The 16,240-nt window shown below is 48.0% G+C and overlaps 1 protein-coding gene across 3 annotated transcripts in view; it reads right to left on the bottom strand.

The window, feature by feature from the left end:
• Positions 1-1,805: 1,805 nt before the first annotated feature.
• The window catches only part of EIF3CL (eukaryotic translation initiation factor 3 subunit C like), a 58,434-nt gene continuing 43,999 nt past the window's right edge, over positions 1,806-16,240 (bottom strand). For 2 of the 3 annotated variants that reach the window (XM_085593473.1, XM_085593475.1), the window contains 5 exons: positions 11,203-11,362; positions 8,270-8,335; positions 6,414-6,501; positions 3,195-3,357; positions 1,806-2,100 (listed from right to left, as the gene is read on the bottom strand). In XM_085593473.1, coding sequence (XP_085449599.1) covers positions 2,021-2,100; positions 3,195-3,357; positions 6,414-6,501; positions 8,270-8,335; positions 11,203-11,362 — 557 coding nt within the window. In that variant the 3' untranslated portion in view covers positions 1,806-2,020. Of the gene's footprint in view, positions 2,101-3,194; positions 3,358-4,827; positions 4,885-6,413; positions 6,502-8,269; positions 8,336-11,202; positions 11,363-16,240 lie in introns of those variants that run through there. The other variant, XM_085593474.1, reaches the window with a different exon arrangement.

The following is a 16,240-nucleotide window of genomic DNA, read 5'->3' as shown; positions in this document are numbered from 1 at the left end:
GGCAGGTTATTGCTGCTCATTAATAAATCGCAAATTACTAAGTAATCATTTAATTAATAATTGTATCAATCCATTAATTAGTTTTATTAAAATAGGCCAGAACAATGGGGCAGTCACATGGCAAGGGACACCATTAATTAATGAGGGATAATTAATTAAGGGGTTTAAGCCATTATTTTATTAAAATTGTGAGGGGAGGAAATGGAGGGAAACTGAGGGAGAAAAAAAGGCGGGAAAACGTGAGGGGGGGAAAAGGCGGGAAAACGTGAGGGGAAAAAAGGCGGGAAAACGTGAGGGGGGAAAAAAGGCGGGAAAATGTGAGAGGAAAAAGGCGGGAAAACATGAGGGGAAAAAAGGCGGGAAAACGTGAGGGGGGAAAAGGCGGGAAAATGTGAGAGGAAAAGGGCGGGAAAACGTGAGGGGGGAAAAAAGGTGGGAAAACGTGAGGGGAGGAAAAAAAGGCGGGAAAATGTGAGGGGTAAAAAGGCGGGAAAATGTGAGAGGAAAAGGGCGGGAAAACGTGAGGGTAGAAAAAGGCGGGAAAACGTGAGGGGGGAAAAAGGCGGGAAAAAGTGAGAGGAAAAGGGCAGGAAAACGTGAGGGGGGAAAAAGGCGGGAAAACGTGAGGGGAAAAAAAGGCGGGAAAACGTGAGGGGAGGGGAAAAAGGCGAGAAAATGTGAGGGGAAAGAAGGCGGGAAAACATGAGGGGACAAAAGGCGGGAAAACGTGAGGGGAAAAAAGGTGGGAAAATGTGAGAGGAAAATGGCGGGAAAACATGAGGGGAAAAAAGGCGGGAAAACGTGAGAGGAAAAAGGCGGGAAAACGTGAGAGGAAAAAGGCGGGAAAACATGAGGGGAAAAAAGGCGGGAAAATGTGAGAGGAAAATGGCGGGAAAATGTGAGAGGAAAAAGGCGGGAAAACATGAGGGGGGAAAAAGGCGGGAAAATGTAAGAGGAAAAAGGCGGGAAAATGTGAGGGGAAAAAAGGCGGGAAAATGTGAGGGGGAAAAGGCGGGAAAATGTGAGGGGGAAAAAAGGCGGGAAAATGTGAGAGGAAAAAGGCGGGAAAACGTGAGGGGGAAAAGGCGGGAAAACGTGAGGGGGGAAAAAAGGCGGGAAAACATGAGGGGAAAAAAGGCGGGAAAACGTGAGGGGAAAAAAGGCGGGAAAACGTGAGGGGAGGAAAAAGGTGGGAAAATGGGAGGAAAAAAGGCAGGAAAACGTGAGGGGAAAAAAGACGGGAAAATGGGAGGAAAAAAGGCAGGAAAATGTGAGGGGGGGAAAAAGGCAGGAAAACGTGAGAGGAAAAAGGCGGGAAAACGTGAGGGGGGAAAAAGGCGGGAAAATGTGAGGGGGAAAAAAGGCGGGAAAATGTGAGAGGAAAAAGGCGGGAAAACGTGAGGGGGAAAAGGCGGGAAAACGTGAGGGGGGAAAAAAGGCGGGAAAACATGAGGGGAAAAAAGGCGGGAAAACGTGAGGGGAAAAAAGGCGGGAAAACGTGAGGGGAGGAAAAAGGTGGGAAAACATGAGGGGAGGGGAAAAAGGCAGGAAAATGTGAGGGGAAAAAGGCGGGAAATGGGAGTTAAAAAGGCGGGAAAACGTGAGGGGAGGAAAAAAGGTGGGAAAACTTGAGGGGGGAAAAAAGGTGGGAAAATGTGAGGGGAAAAAGGCGGGAAAACATGAGGGGCAAAAAAGGCGGGAAATGGGAGTTAAAAAAGCGGGAAAACGTGAGGGGAGAAACTTCGGGGTCACTTATGGGGCAACCCCTTCCCCTCATTAACGCATTAACAAACTCCTCATTAACACGCTCTTTAATAATTAATTTATTCATTTCCAGCTGCGGGACCCTCGATGGAACAGGGGAGGGATCCATGGGGCAGGTGAGGGACTCATGGGGCAGATTTGGGATCCGTGGGGCAGATTTGGGATTCGTGGGGCAGATTTGGGATCCATGGGGCAGATTTGGGATCCATGGGGCAGGTGAGGCTCAGGTGAGGCTCAGGTGAGGGCCAGGTGTGGGTCAGTAGTTGCCGCGCTCCTGCCGGAAGCCGCCCCGCCGCAGGTACCCGTCGCCCTTGCGGTATCCGCCATCTTTCTGGTCTGCAGGGACACACGGGGCAGGTGAGAGCGGGGCGGGGCTCAGGTGTGCCCAGGAGCCCCTCAGGTATCCCTCAGGTGTGCCCAGGTATCCCTCAGGTGTGCCCAGGTATTCCTCAGGTGTGCCCAGGTACGCCCATGCACCCCCAGGTGTGCCCAGGTGTCCCTCAGGTGTGCCCAGGTACGCCCATGCACCCCCAGGTGTGCCCAGGTGTCCCTCAGGTGTGCCCAGGTACGCCCATGCACCCCCAGGTGTGCCCAGGTGTCCCTCAGGTGTGCCCAGGTAACCCCAGGTGTGCCCAGGTGTCCCTCAGGTGTGCCCAGGTATCCCTCAGTTGTGCCCAGGTATCCCTCAGGTATCCCCAGGTGTGCCCAGGTATCCCTCAGGTGTGCCCAGGTGTGCCCATGAACCCCCAGGTGTGCCCAGGTATCCTCAGGTGCGCCCATGCACCCCTGGGTGTGCCCAGGTGTCCCTCAGGTGTGCCCAGGTGTCTCTCAGTTGTGCCCAGGTGTGCCCATGAACCCCCAGGTGTGCCCATGAACCCCCAGGTATCCTCAGGTGCGCCCATGCACCCCTGGGTGTGCTCAGGTGCCCCTCAGGTGTGCCCAGGTATCCCCAAATGCACCTCAGGTGTACCCAGGTGCGCCCAGGTGCCCCTCAGGTATCCCCAAGTGTCCCTCAGGTGTGCCCAGGTGTGCCTCAGTTGTGCCCAGGTATTCCTCAGGTGTGCCCAGGTGTCCCTCAGGTGTGCCCAGGTGCGCCCATGCACCCCCAGGTGTGCCCAGGTATCCCCAGGTGCCCCTCAGGTGTGCCCAGGTAACCCCAGGTGTGCCCAGGTGTCCCTCAGATGTGCCCAGGTGCCCCCCAGCTGTGCCCAGGTGTGCCTCAGTTGTGCCCAGGTATCCCTCAGGTGTCCCCAGGTGCACCCATGCACCCTCAGGTGTGCCCAGGTGTCCCCCAGGTGTGTTTCTACCCCCCCAGGTGTGCCCAGGTAACCCCAAAACCCCCATTTTTCACCCCATTTCCACCGGGTTTTTTTTGCCCTCCCCCTCCCGGCTGCCCCCAGGTGTGCCCAGGTGTGCCCAGGTGTGCCCACCTCGGAAGTACCCCCCGTAGGCGCCCTGCCGCTGGTCCAGCACCCGCTCGTTGTTCTCCACCAGGTTGCCCAACTTCTCGGCCAGCTGCAGCGCCAGGTTCTGCGTGGCCGTCGGCTCCGTGCGGTGCATCATCACCGTGGCCGTGGGCTGGTCCAGCGAGGCCTAAAGGTGTGCCCAGGTGAGACTCACCTGGCCTGCAGGTGACCCCAAAATCCCCCAAAATCCACCCAAAATCCCACCCGAAATCCCACCAAAACTGCCCCAAAACTGCCCAAAATCACCCCAAAATGGCCCCAGACGGGGTCACCCCATCATCACCGTGGCCGTGGGCTGGTCCAGCGAGGCCTAAAGGTGTGCCCAGGTGAGACTCACCTGGCCTGCAGGTGACCCCAAAATCCACCCAAAATCCCACCAAAACTGCCCAAAATCATCCCAAAACAGCCCCAGAAGGGGTCACCCCATCATCATGGTGACCTTGGGGTCATCCAGTGAGGTCTAAAGGTGTGCCCAGGTGAGACTCACCTGTGCTGCAGGTGACCCCAAAATCCACCCGAAATCCACCCAAAATCCCACCCGAAATCCCACCAAAACTGCCCAAAATCACCCCAAAATGGCCCCAGACGGGGTCACCCCATCATCACCGTGGCCGTGGGGTCATCCAGCGAGGCCTAAAGGTGTGCCCAGGTGAGACTCACCTGTGCTGCAGGTGACCCCAAAATCCACCCGAAATCCCACCAAAACCGCCCCAAAACTGCCCAAAATCACCCCAAAATGGCCCCACACGGGGTCACCCCATCATCACCGTGGCCGTGGGCTGGTCCAGCGAGGCCTAAAGGTGTGCCCAGGTGAGACTCACCTGGCCTGCAGGTGACCCCAAAATCCACCCGAAATCCACCCAAAAACCCACCCGAAATCCCACCAAAACTGCCCAAAATCACCCCAAAATGGCCCCACACGGGGTCACCCCATCATCACCGTGGCCGTGGGCTGGTCCAGCGAGGCCTGCGGGCGTGCCCAGGTGAGACTCACCTGTGCTGCAGGTAACCCCAGAATCCACCCCAAAATCCACCCGAAATCCCACCAAAACTGCCCCAAAACTGCCCAAAATCACCCCAAAATGGCCCCACACGGGTCACCCCATCATCATGGTGACCTTGGGGTCATCCAGTGAGGCCTAAAGGTGTGCCCAGGTGAGACTCACCTGTGCTGCAGGTGACCCCAAAATCCACCCGAAATCTACCCGAAATCCACCCAAAATCCCACCAAAACTGCCCAAAATCCCACCAAAATGGCCCCACACGGGTCACCCCATCATCATGGTGACCTTGGGGTCATCCAGTGAGGTCTAAAGGTGTGCCCAGGTGAGACTCACCTGTGCTGCAGGTAACTCCCAAAATCCCCCAAAATCCACCCAAAAACCCACCCGAAATCCCACCAAAACTGCCCCAAAACTGCCCAAAATCACCCCAAAACGGCCCCAGACGAGGTCACCCCATCATCATGGTGACCTTGGGGTCATCCAGTGAGGTCTAAAGGTGTGCCCAGGTGAGACTCACCTGTGCTGCAGGTAACCCCAAAATCCCCCAAAATCCCACCAAAACCGCCCCAAAACTGCCCAAAATCACCCCAAAACGGCCCCACACGGGGTCACCCCATCATCACCGTGGCCGTGGGCTGGTCCAGCGAGGCCTAAAGGTGTGCCCAGGTGAGACTCACCTGTGCTGCAGGTGACCCCAAAATCCACCCGAAATCCACCCAAAATCCCACCCAAAATCCCACCAAAACTGCCCCAAATTTGACCAAAAATCACCCAAATCTGACCCCAACTTTGACCCCACATCACCTGAATTTCACCCCAAAATGACCCAAACTGACCCCAAATTTCCGTCGCCCCAAAATGCCCCAAATTGACCCCAAAACTGCCCCAAATTTGACCCAAAATCACCCAAATTTGACCCCAAAACTGCCCCAAATTGACCCAAAAAATACCCCAAATTTGACCCAAAATCACCCCGAAACTTGACCCCAAAACTGCCCCAAAAACTGCCCCAAATTTGACCCAAATAAAGCCCCAAATTTGACCCCAAATCACCCGAATTTCACCCGAATTTCACCCCAGAGGGCCCCAAACTGATCCCAAATTTCCAGTGCCCCAAATTTCACCCAAAATCACCCAAACGAGACCCAAAAACTGCCCCAAAATTGACCCAAAAAATGCCCCGAATTTGACCCAAAAACTGCCCCGAATTTGACCCAAAATCACCCGAATTTGACCCCAAAATCACCCAAACTTGACCCCGAAACTGCCCCAAACTTGACCCAAAAAAAGCCCCAAATTTGACCCCAAATCACCCGAATTTCACCCAAATTTCACCCCAGAGTGCCCCGGACCCCAAAATGGCCCCAAATTGACCCAAAATCACCCAAATTTCACCCAAACTGACCCCAAATTGACCAAAAATCACCCAAACCTGACCCCAAAACTGCCCCAAATTTGACCCGAAGAATGCCCTAAATTTGACCCCAAATCACCCGAATTTCACCCAAAATCACCCAAACTTGACCCCGAAACTGCCCCAAACTTGACCCAAAAAAAGCCCCAAATTTGACCCAAAATCACCCGAATTTCACCCAAATTTCACCCCAAAATCACCCAAACTTGACCCCAAAACTGCCCCAAATTTGACCCAAAGAATGCCCCAAATTTGACCCCAAATCACCCGAATTTCACCCCAGAGTGCCCCAAATTGATCCCAAATTTCCGGTGCCCCAAATTTCACCCAAAATCACCCAAACTTGACCCAAAAGCTGCCCCAAAATTGACCCAAAATCACCCAAATTTGACCCCAAATCACCCAAATTTCACCCCAAAATGACCCAAACTGGCCCCAAAATCACCCAAAACTGCCCCAAATTTGACCCAAAGAATGCCCCAAATTTGACCCCAAATCACCCAAATTTCACCCAAATTTCACCCCAGAGTGCCCCGGACCCCAAAATGGCCCCAAATTGACCCAAAATTACCCAAATTTCACCCAAACTGACCAAAAATCACCCAAACCTGACCCCAAAACTGCCCCAAATCTGACCCAAAAAAAGCCCCGAATTTCACCCCAAATCACCCAAATTTCACCCCGAAATCACCCGACTTGACCCCAAAGCTCCTTTCCCCCCGGATTTGCCCAAAACCGGCGGAATTTGCCCCAAAGTGCGCTCACCATCAGCTCCTCGTTGATGATCATCTTGCTGATGATGCCGTGCACCGTGGGCAGCTCCAGCTCGAACATGGCCGCCAGCGTCTCCATGCTGCGCCCCAAAATCGCCCTTTTTCAACCCAAAATCCCGCCCCTCCTCCGCCCCGGAGTTCAGGATTTTACCCCAAAATGCGGCCGGCTTTAACCCAAAATTCTCACTTTTTAAACCCACAGAATTCAGACTTTTTACCCCAAAATTCACTGATTTTCCCCTTTTAAACCCACTATTTTTTACCCCAAAATTTGTATTTTTTACCCCAAAATTCACTGATTTTCCCCTTTTAAACAGACTGGTTTTTACGCCAAAATTTGTATTTTTTGCCCCAAAATTCACTAATTGTCTCCTTTTAAACCCACTATTTTTTACCCCAAAATTTGTATTTTTTACCCCAAAATTCACTAATTTTCCCCTTTTAAACCCACTATTTTTTACCCCGAAATTTATATTTTTTTACCCCAAAATTCACTCATTTTCCCCTTTTAAACCCACTGGTTTTTACCCCGAAATTTGTATTTTTTACGCCAAAATTCATCAATTTTTCCATTCTAAATTTGCACTTTTTACCCCAAATTTCACATTTCTAACCCCAAAATTCACTAATTTTCCCCTTTTAAACCCACTATTTTTTACCCTGAAATTTGTATTTTTTAACCCAAAATTCACTCATTTTCCCCTTTTAAACCCACTGGTTTTTACCCCGAAATTAGCTATTTTTTACCCCAAAATCCACCAATTTTTCCCTTCTAAATTTGCACTTTTTACCCCAAATTTCACATTTCTTACCCCAAAATTCACTAATTTTCCCCTTTTGAACCCACTGTTTTTTACCCCAAAATTTGTATTTTTTACCCCAAAATTCACTAACTTTTTTCTTCTAAATTAGCTACTTTTTACCCCAATATTCACAAATTTTTCCCTTCTAAATTTGCACTTTTTACCCCAAATTTCACATTTTTTACCCCAAAATTGACTAATTTTCCCCTTTTAAACCCACTATTTTTTACCCCAAAATTCACTATTTTTTTTCTTCTAGATTCACCCCTTTTTATGCCAAAATTCACATTTTTAATCCCAAAATTCCCATTTTTCCCCCCAAAATCCACTTTTTTTTTACCCCAAAATTCACCAATTTTCCCCTTCTAATTTCACTATTTTTTACCCCCAAATTCTTACTTTTTTACCCCAAAATTCAGGTTTCTTTACCCTAAAATTCACATTTTTACCCCCATATTCACTTTTTTCCCCAAAATTCACCAATCTTTGCCATTTAAATTCGCTACTTTTTACCCCAAAACCCTTATTTTTTTTACTCCAAAATCCACTCTTTTTCTTACCCCAAAATCCACTTTTTTTTACCCCAAAATTCCCATTTTTCACCTCAAAAATCCACTTTTTCTTACCCCAAAATCCACTTTTTTTCCCTCCAAAAATCCACTCTTTTTCTTACCCCAAAATCCACTTTTTTCCTACCCCAAAATTCCCATTTTTCACCCGAAAATCCACTTTTCTTCACCCCAAAAATCCCCTTTTTTTTCCCCCAAAATTCCCATTTTTCACCCCAAAATCCCCTTTTCTTCACCCCAAAAATCCCCTTTTTTTTCCCCCAAAATTCCCATTTTTCACCCCAAAATCCCCTTTTCTTCACCCCAAAAATCCCCTTTTTTTCCCCCCAAAATTCCCATTTTTCACCCCAAAATCCACTTTTTTCCCCCCCAATTTTTTTTTTTTTTTTGCTCCACAATTCCCACTTTCCCCCCAAAACTCCCATTTTTTTTTTTGACCCAAAATCCCCGTTTTTCGCCCCAAAAGCCGCCCTGACCTGATGGAGTCGTAGACGCTGCTGTAGGTGAACAGGTACGTGCGGAGAGATTCCTCCTGGATCTTCCTGCGGCACCAAAAGTGCCCAAAATGACCCAAAATGACCCAAAATCGGCCAAAATTGGCCAAAGTGCCCAAAATGACCCAAAATTGGCCAAAATTGGTCAAAGTTCCCAAAGTTCCCAAAATGACCCAAAATTGGCCAAAAAAGTTCCCAAAATGGCCCAAAATTGGCCAAAGTTCCCAAAATGACCCAAAATTGTCCAAATTCCCTCACCTGGGCACCTCAAATCCTCATTTTTAACCCCAAATCCACCCTGAAAACCCCAAAAATCACCCCAAAAATCCTTATAAAATCGCATTAAAACCCCCTAAAACCCCCCAAAATTGCCCAAAATCCCCGGAATTCACCCCAAATTTCCCGGGAGGACTCACCTGAGACTCACCTGAGGCTCACCTGGGCTCCTCAAATCCTCATTTTTAACCCCAAATCCACCCAAAAAACCTCCAAAAATCTCTATAAAACCCCCCAAAAATCATAATAAAATCACTGAAAATTGCCCAAAATCCCCCAAATTCACCCCAAATTTTTCACCTGTCCGGGTGGGACTCACCTGAGACTCACCTGGGCACCTCAAATCCTCATTTTTCACCCCAAATTCCCCCAAAAAAAACCCCAAAAATCCCCCAAAAATCCCTATAAAATCACATTAAAACCCCCTAAAACCGCCCAAAATTGCCCAAAATCCCCGGAATTCACCCCAAATTCTGGGGGCCTCACCTGACGAGCATGGCGCGCACCTGGTCGGCCTCGGGGAACAGGTCCCACACCTTGAACCTCCAAAATCCCCCCAAAACCCCCCTGAGAACCCCCCAAAACTCCCTATAAAATAAACCAAAAATCATCATAAAACCGCCCGAAATTGCCCAAAATCCCCGGAATTCACCCCAAATGTTCTCCTGGGACTCACCTGAGACTCACCTGAGACTCACCTGGGCTCCTCAAATCCTCATTTTTAACCCCAAATCCACCCCAAAAATCCCTATAAAATCCCCCAAAAATCCCTATAAAATCACATTAAAACCGCCCAAAATTGCCCAAAATCCCCGGAATTCACCCCAAATTCCGGGGGCCTCACCTGACGAGCATGGCGCGCACCTGGTCGGCCTCGGGGAACAGGTCCCACACCTTGAACCTCCAAAATCCCCCCAAAACCCCAAAAATCACCCCAAAACTCCCTATAAAATAAACCAAAAATCATCATAAAACCGCCCAAAATTGCCCAAAATCCCCGGAATTCAGCCCAAATTTCCCGGGAGGATTCACCTGAGGCTCACCTGAGAGTCACCTGGGCACCTCAAATCCTCATTTTTCACCCTAAATCCACCCAAAAAACCTCCAAAAATCTCTATAAAACCCCCCAAAAATCATAATAAAATCACCGAAAATTGCCCAAAATCCCCCAAATTCACCCCAAATTTTTCACCTGTCCGGGTGGGACTCACCTGAGACTCACCTGGGCACCTCAAATCCTCATTTTTCACCCCAAATCCACCCAAAAAAACCCCCAAAAATCCCCCAAAAATCCCTATAAAATCACATTAAAACCCCCTAAAATGACCCAAAATTGCCCAAAATCCCCGGAATTCACCCCAAATTCCTCCTGGCCTCACCTGACGAGCATGGCGCGCACCTGGTCGGCCTCGGGGAACAGGTCCCACACCTTGAACCTCCAAAATCCCCCCAAAACCCCCAAAAAACCCCCCAAAAATCCCTATAAAATAAACCAAAAATCATCATAAAACCGCCCAAAATTGCCCAAAATCCCCGGAATTCACCCCAAATTCCGCCTGGTCTCACCTGACGAGCATGGCGCGCACCTGGTCGGCCTCGGGGAACAGGTCCCACACCTTGAACCTCCAAAATCCCCCCAAAACCCCCAAAAAACCCCCAAAAACTCCCTATAAAATAAACCAAAAACCATCATAAAACCGCCCAAAATTGCCCAAAATCCCCGGAATTCAGCCCAAATTTCCCGGGAGGATTCACCTGAGGCTCACCTGAGAGTCACCTGGGCACCTCAAATCCTCATTTTTAACCCCAAATCCACCCAAAAAAACCTCCAAAAATCCCTATAAAACCCCCCAAAAATCATAATAAAATCACCGAAAATTGCCCAAAATCCCCCAAATTCACCCCAAATTTTTCACCTGTCCGGGTGGGACTCACCTGAGACTCACCTGGGCACCTCAAATCCTCATTTTTAACCCCAAATCCACCCCAAAAATCCCTATAAAATCCCCCAAAAATCCCTATAAAATCACATTAAAACCGCCCGAAATTGCCCAAAATCCCCGGAATTCACCCCAAATTCTGGGGGCCTCACCTGACGAGCATGGCGCGCACCTGGTCGGCCTCGGGGAACAGGTCCCACACCTTGAACCTCCAAAATCCCCCCAAAACCCCAAAAACCACCCCAAAAATCACCCCAAAACTCCCTATAAAATCACCCAAAAATCATAATAAAACCACCAAAAATTGCCCAAAATCCCCGGAATTCAGCCCAAATGTTCCCCTGGGACTCACCTGCGACTCACCTGAGACTCACCTGGGCACCTCAAATCCTCATTTTTAACCCCAAATCCACCCAAAAAACCTCCAAAAATCTCTATAAAACCCCCCAAAAATCATAATAAAATCACCGAAAATTGCCCAAAATCCCCCAAATTCACCCCAAATTTTTCACCTGTCCGGGTGGGACTCACCTGAGACTCACCTGGGCACCTCAAATCCTCATTTTTCACCCCAAATTCCCCCAAAAAAACCCCCAAAAATCCCCCAAAAATCCCTATAAAATCACGTTAAAACCCCCTAAAATGACCCAAAATTGCCCAAAATCCCCGGAATTCACCCCAAATTTCTGGGGGTCTCACCTGACGAGCATGGCGCGCACCTGGTCGGCCTCGGGGAACAGGTCCCACACCTTGCCGTTCATCTTCTCGTTGACCACGAAGCGGTGGCAGCGCCGCCAGTCGCCCGTCTTCATGGCCTTGGAGGCGGCCACCACGTGCTCGCGCATCGACTCGGGGGGGCCTGCGGTTTGGGGCCAAAAACGGCGATTTTGGGCAAAAAAAATGGAGTTTTGGGGGTTAAAAAGGGAGTTTTGGGGGTTGAAAGGGGGATTTTGGGGGTTAAATGGGATTTTTTTTTGGGTTTTGGAGGTGACAAAAAGGTCTGAGATAGGTGGGACAGGTAGGACTAAATATCCCCGGTTTTGGGGCGAAAAACGGCGATTTTGGGCAAAAAAAATGGAGTTTTGAGAGTTAAAAAGGGATTTTTGGGGGTTGAAAGGGGAGTTTTGGGGTTAAAATGGGGTTTTTGGGGTTGAAATGGGGTTTTGGGGGTTTTGGAGGTGACAAAAACACCTGGGAGAGGTGAGACTGAAAAATCTCCATTTTGGGGTGAAAAACGGCAATTTTGGGCAAAAAAAATGGAGTTTTTGGGGTTGAAATGGGTGTTTTTGGGGTTGAAATGAGATTTTTTTTTGGGTTTTGGAGGTGACAAAAAGGTCTGAGATAGGTGGGACAGGTGAGAGATCTGGGACAGGTGAGACTGAAAAATCTCCATTTTGGGGCGAAAAACGGCGATTTTGGGCAAAAAAAAATGGAGTTTTGGGGGTTAAAAAGGGAGTTTTGGGGGTTGAAAGGGGGTTTTTGGGGTTGAAATGGGATTTTTTTTTGGGTTTTGGAGGTGACAAAAAGGTCTGAGATAGGTGGGACTGAAAAATCTCCGTTTTGGGTCGAAAAACGGCGATTTTGGGCAAAAAAATGGGAGTTTTGGGGGTTAAAAGGGGATTTTGGGGGTTGAAAGGGGGGTTTTGGGGTTGAAATGGGATTTTTTTTTGGGTTTTGGAGGTGACAAAAAGGTCTGAGATAGGTGGGACAGGTAGGACTAAATATCCCCGGTTTTGGGGCGAAAAACGGCGATTTTGGGCAAAAAAAAATGGAGTTTTGAGAGTTAAAAAGGGATTTTTGGGGGTTGAAAGGGGGGTTTTGGGGTTAAAATGGGTTTTTGGGGGTTAAAATGGGGGTTTTGGGGGTTTTGGAGGTGACAAAAACACCTGGGACAGGTGAGGTAAAAATCCACCCAGTTCTGGGGCAAAAAACGGCGATTTTGGGCAAAAAAATGGGGATTTTTGAGAGTTAAAAAGGGATTTTTGGGGGTTGAAAGGGGAGTTTTGGGGTTAAAATGGGGTTTTTGGGGTTTTGGAGGTGACGAAAAGGTCTGAGATAGGTGGGACTGAAAAATCTCCATTTTGGGGTGAAAAACGGCGATTTTGGGCAAAAAAAAAGGAGTTTTGGGGGTTAAAAAGGGATTTTTGGGGGTTGAAAGGGGAGTTTTGGGGGTTAAATGGGGTTTTTGGGGGTTGAAATGGGGTTTTGGGGGTTTTGGAGGTGACAAAAACACCTGGGAGAGGTGAGACTGAAAAATCTCCATTTTGGGGCGAAAAATGGCGATTTTGGGCAAAAAAATGGGAGTTTTGGGGGTTGAAAGGGGTTTTTGGGGGTTAAAATGGGGGTTTTTTGGGGTTTTGGAGGTGACAAAAAGGTCTGAGATAGGTGGGACTGAAAAATCTCCATTTTGGGGTGAAAAACAGCGATTTTGGGCAAAAAAATGGGAGTTTTGGGGGTTAAAAAGGGAGTTTTGGGGGTTGAAAGGGGGATTTTGGGGGTTGAAATGGGGTTTTTGGGGTTAAAATGGGGTTTTGGGGGTTTTGGAGGTGACAAAAACACCTGGGAGAGGTGAGACTGAAAAATCTCCATTTTGGGGCGAAAAACGGCGATTTTGGGCAAAAAAAAATGGAGTTTTGAGAGTTAAAAAGGGATTTTTGGGGGTTGAAAGGGGAGTTTTGGGGTTAAAATGGGGTTTTTGGGGTTTTGGAGGTGACGAAAAGGTCTGAGATAGGTGGGACTGAAAAATCTCCATTTTGGGGTGAAAAACGGCGATTTTGGGAAAAAAAAAAGGGATTTTTGGGGGTTGAAAGGGAGTTTTTGAGGGTTAAAATGGGAGTTTTTGGGGGTTAAAATGGGATTTTGGAGGTCACAACAAGGTCTCAGGTAGGTGGGACAGGTGAGAGATCTGGGACAGGTGAGACTGAAAAATCTCCATTTTGGGGCGAAAAACGGCGATTTTGGGCAAAAAAAAAGGAATTTTTGGGGGTTAAAAGGGGAGTTTTTGGGGTTGAAAGGGGGATTTTGGGGGTTGAAATGGGGTTTTTGGGGGTTAAAATGGGGGTTTTGGGGGTTTTGGAGGTGACAAAAACACCTGGGAGAGGTGAGACTGAAAAATCTCCATTTTGGGGTGAAAAACGGCGATTTTGGGCAAAAATAATGGAGTTTTTGGGGGTTAAAAGGGAGTTTTTGGGGGTTGAAAGGGGGTTTTGGGGTTAAAATGGGGTTTTTGGGGGTTAAAATGGGATTTTTTTTTGGGTTTTGGAGGTGACAAAAAGGTCTGAGATAGGTGGGACAGGTAGGACTAAATATCCCCGGTTTTGGGGCGAAAAACGGCGATTTTGGGCAAAAAAAAATGGAGTTTTGAGAGTTAAAAAGGGATTTTTGGGGGTTGAAAGGGGAGTTTTGGGATTAAAATGGGTTTTTGCGGGTTAAAATGGGGGTTTTGGGGGTTTTGGAGGTGACAAAAACACCTGGGACAGGTGAGACTGAAAAATCTCCATTTTGGGGCGAAAAACGGCGATTTTGGGCAAAAAAAAATGGGAGTTTTGGGGGTTGAAAAGGGGGTTTTGGGGGTTGAAATGGGATTTTTTTTTGGGTTTTGGAGGTGACAAAAAGGTCTGAGATAGGTGGGACAGGTAGGACTAAATATCCCCGGTTTTGGGGTGAAAAACGGCGATTTTGGGCAAAAAAAATGGAGTTTTTTGGGGGTTGAAAGGGGGGTTTGGGGGTTAAAATGGGGTTTTGGGGGTCACAACAAGGTCTCAGATAGGTGGGACAGGTGAGAGATCTGGGACAGGTGAGACTGAAAAATCTCCATTTTGGGGTGAAAAACGGCGATTTTGGGCAAAAAAAATGGGAGTTTTGGGGGTTGAAAGGGGGGGTTTGGGGGTTGAAAGGGGGTTTTTGGGGTTGAAATGGGATTTTTTTTTGGGTTTTGGAGGTGACAAAAAGGTCCGAGATAGGTGGGACAGGTAGGACTAAATATCCCCGGTTTTGGGGTGAAAAACGGCGATTTTGGGCAAAAAAAATGGAGTTTTTGGGGGTTAAAAGGGGGGTTTTGGGGGTTGAAAGGGGGTTTTTGGGGGTTAAAATGGGGTTTTGGGGGTTTTGGAGGTGACAAAAACACCTGGGAGAGGTGAGACTGAAAAATCTCCATTTTGGGGTGAAAAACGGCGATTTTGGGCAAAAAAAAAGGAATTTTTGGGGGTTAAAAGGGGAAGTTTTGGGGGTTGAAAGGGGGTTTTTGGGGTTGAAATGGGTTTTTTTGGGGTTTTGGAGGTGACAAAAACACCTGGGACAGGTGAGGTAAAAATCCACCCAGTTTTGGGGCGAAAAACGGCGATTTTGGGCAAAAAAATGGGGATTTTTGAGAGTTAAAAGGGGGTTTTTGGGGGTTGAAAGGGGGGTTTTTGGGGTTAAAATGGGGTTTTTGGGGTTTTGGAGGTGACAAAAAGGTCTGAGATAGGTGGGACTGAAAAATCTCCATTTTGGGGTGAAAAACGGCGATTTTGGGCAAAAAAAAAGGGATTTTTGGGGGTTGAAAGGGAGTTTTTGAGGGTTAAAATGGGAGTTTTTGGGGGTTAAAATGGGATTTTGGAGGTCACAACAAGGTCTCAGCTAGGTGGGACAGGTGAGAGATCTGGGACAGGTGAGACTGAAAAATCTCCATTTTGGGGCGAAAAACGGCGATTTTGGGCAAAAAAAAAGGGATTTTTGGGGGTTAAAAGGGGAGTTTTTGGGGTTGAAAGGGGGATTTTGGGGGTTGAAATGGGGTTTTGGGGGTTAAAATGGGGGTTTTGGGGGTTTTGGAGGTGACGAAAACACCTGGGAGAGGTGAGACTGAAAAATCTCCATTTTGGGGTGAAAAACGGCGATTTTGGGCAAAAAAATGGGAGTTTTGGGGGTTAAAAAGGGAGTTTTGGGGGTTGAAAGGGGGTTTTTGGGGATTAAAATGGGGTTTTGGGGGATTTTGGAGGTGACAAAAAGGTCTCAGGTAGGTGAGACACAGGTGAAACACCTGGGACAGGTGAGGTAAAAAACCACCCAGGTTTGGGGTGAAAAACGGCGATTTTGGGCAAAAAAAAATGGAGTTTTGAGAGTTAAAAAGGGATTTTTGGGGGTTGAAAGGGGAGTTTTGGGGTTAAAATGGGTTTTTGGGGTTTTGGAGGTGACGAAAAGGTCTGAGATAGGTGGGACTGAAAAATCTCCATTTTGGGGTGAAAAACGGCGATTTTGGGCAAAAAAATGGGAGTTTTGGGGGTTAAAAAGGGAGTTTTGGGGGTTAAAATGGGATTTTGGAGGTCACAACAAGGTCTCAGGTAGGTGGGACAGGTGAGAGATCTGGGACAGGTGAGACTGAAAAATCTCCATTTTGGGGCAAAAACCGGCAATTTTGGGCAAAAAATATCAAATTTTTAGAGGTTAAAAGGGGATTTTTAGGGATTAAAATGGGATTTTTGGGGCTGAAACAGCGATTTTGGGACCGACACCAAATCGAGAGAATTACGGACCTCAAAACCCAATTTTTGACCCCAAAATTTCAACCCAAAACCTCCAAATTTGGTCAAAAATCCCCAACCGTGGTCTGAGGAACCTCAAGAAGATCTAAAATCTCCATTTTAAGTCATAAAAAACCCAAGCCAAGACTGAATCAAGATAATTACAGACCTCAAGAACCCAATTTTGGGTCAAAATCCCTAAATTTTGGTCAAAAGCTCCAACCGTGGTCTGAGGAACC

This window comes from Lonchura striata, chromosome 16, assembly GCF_050655825.1.
Source record: "Lonchura striata isolate lonStrDom1 chromosome 16, ASM5065582v1, whole genome shotgun sequence".
Lineage (NCBI taxonomy): Eukaryota > Metazoa > Chordata > Aves > Passeriformes > Estrildidae > Lonchura > Lonchura striata.
Note: the sequence above shows the minus strand (reverse complement) of the source record. Positions and strands in the feature narration are given on the sequence as shown.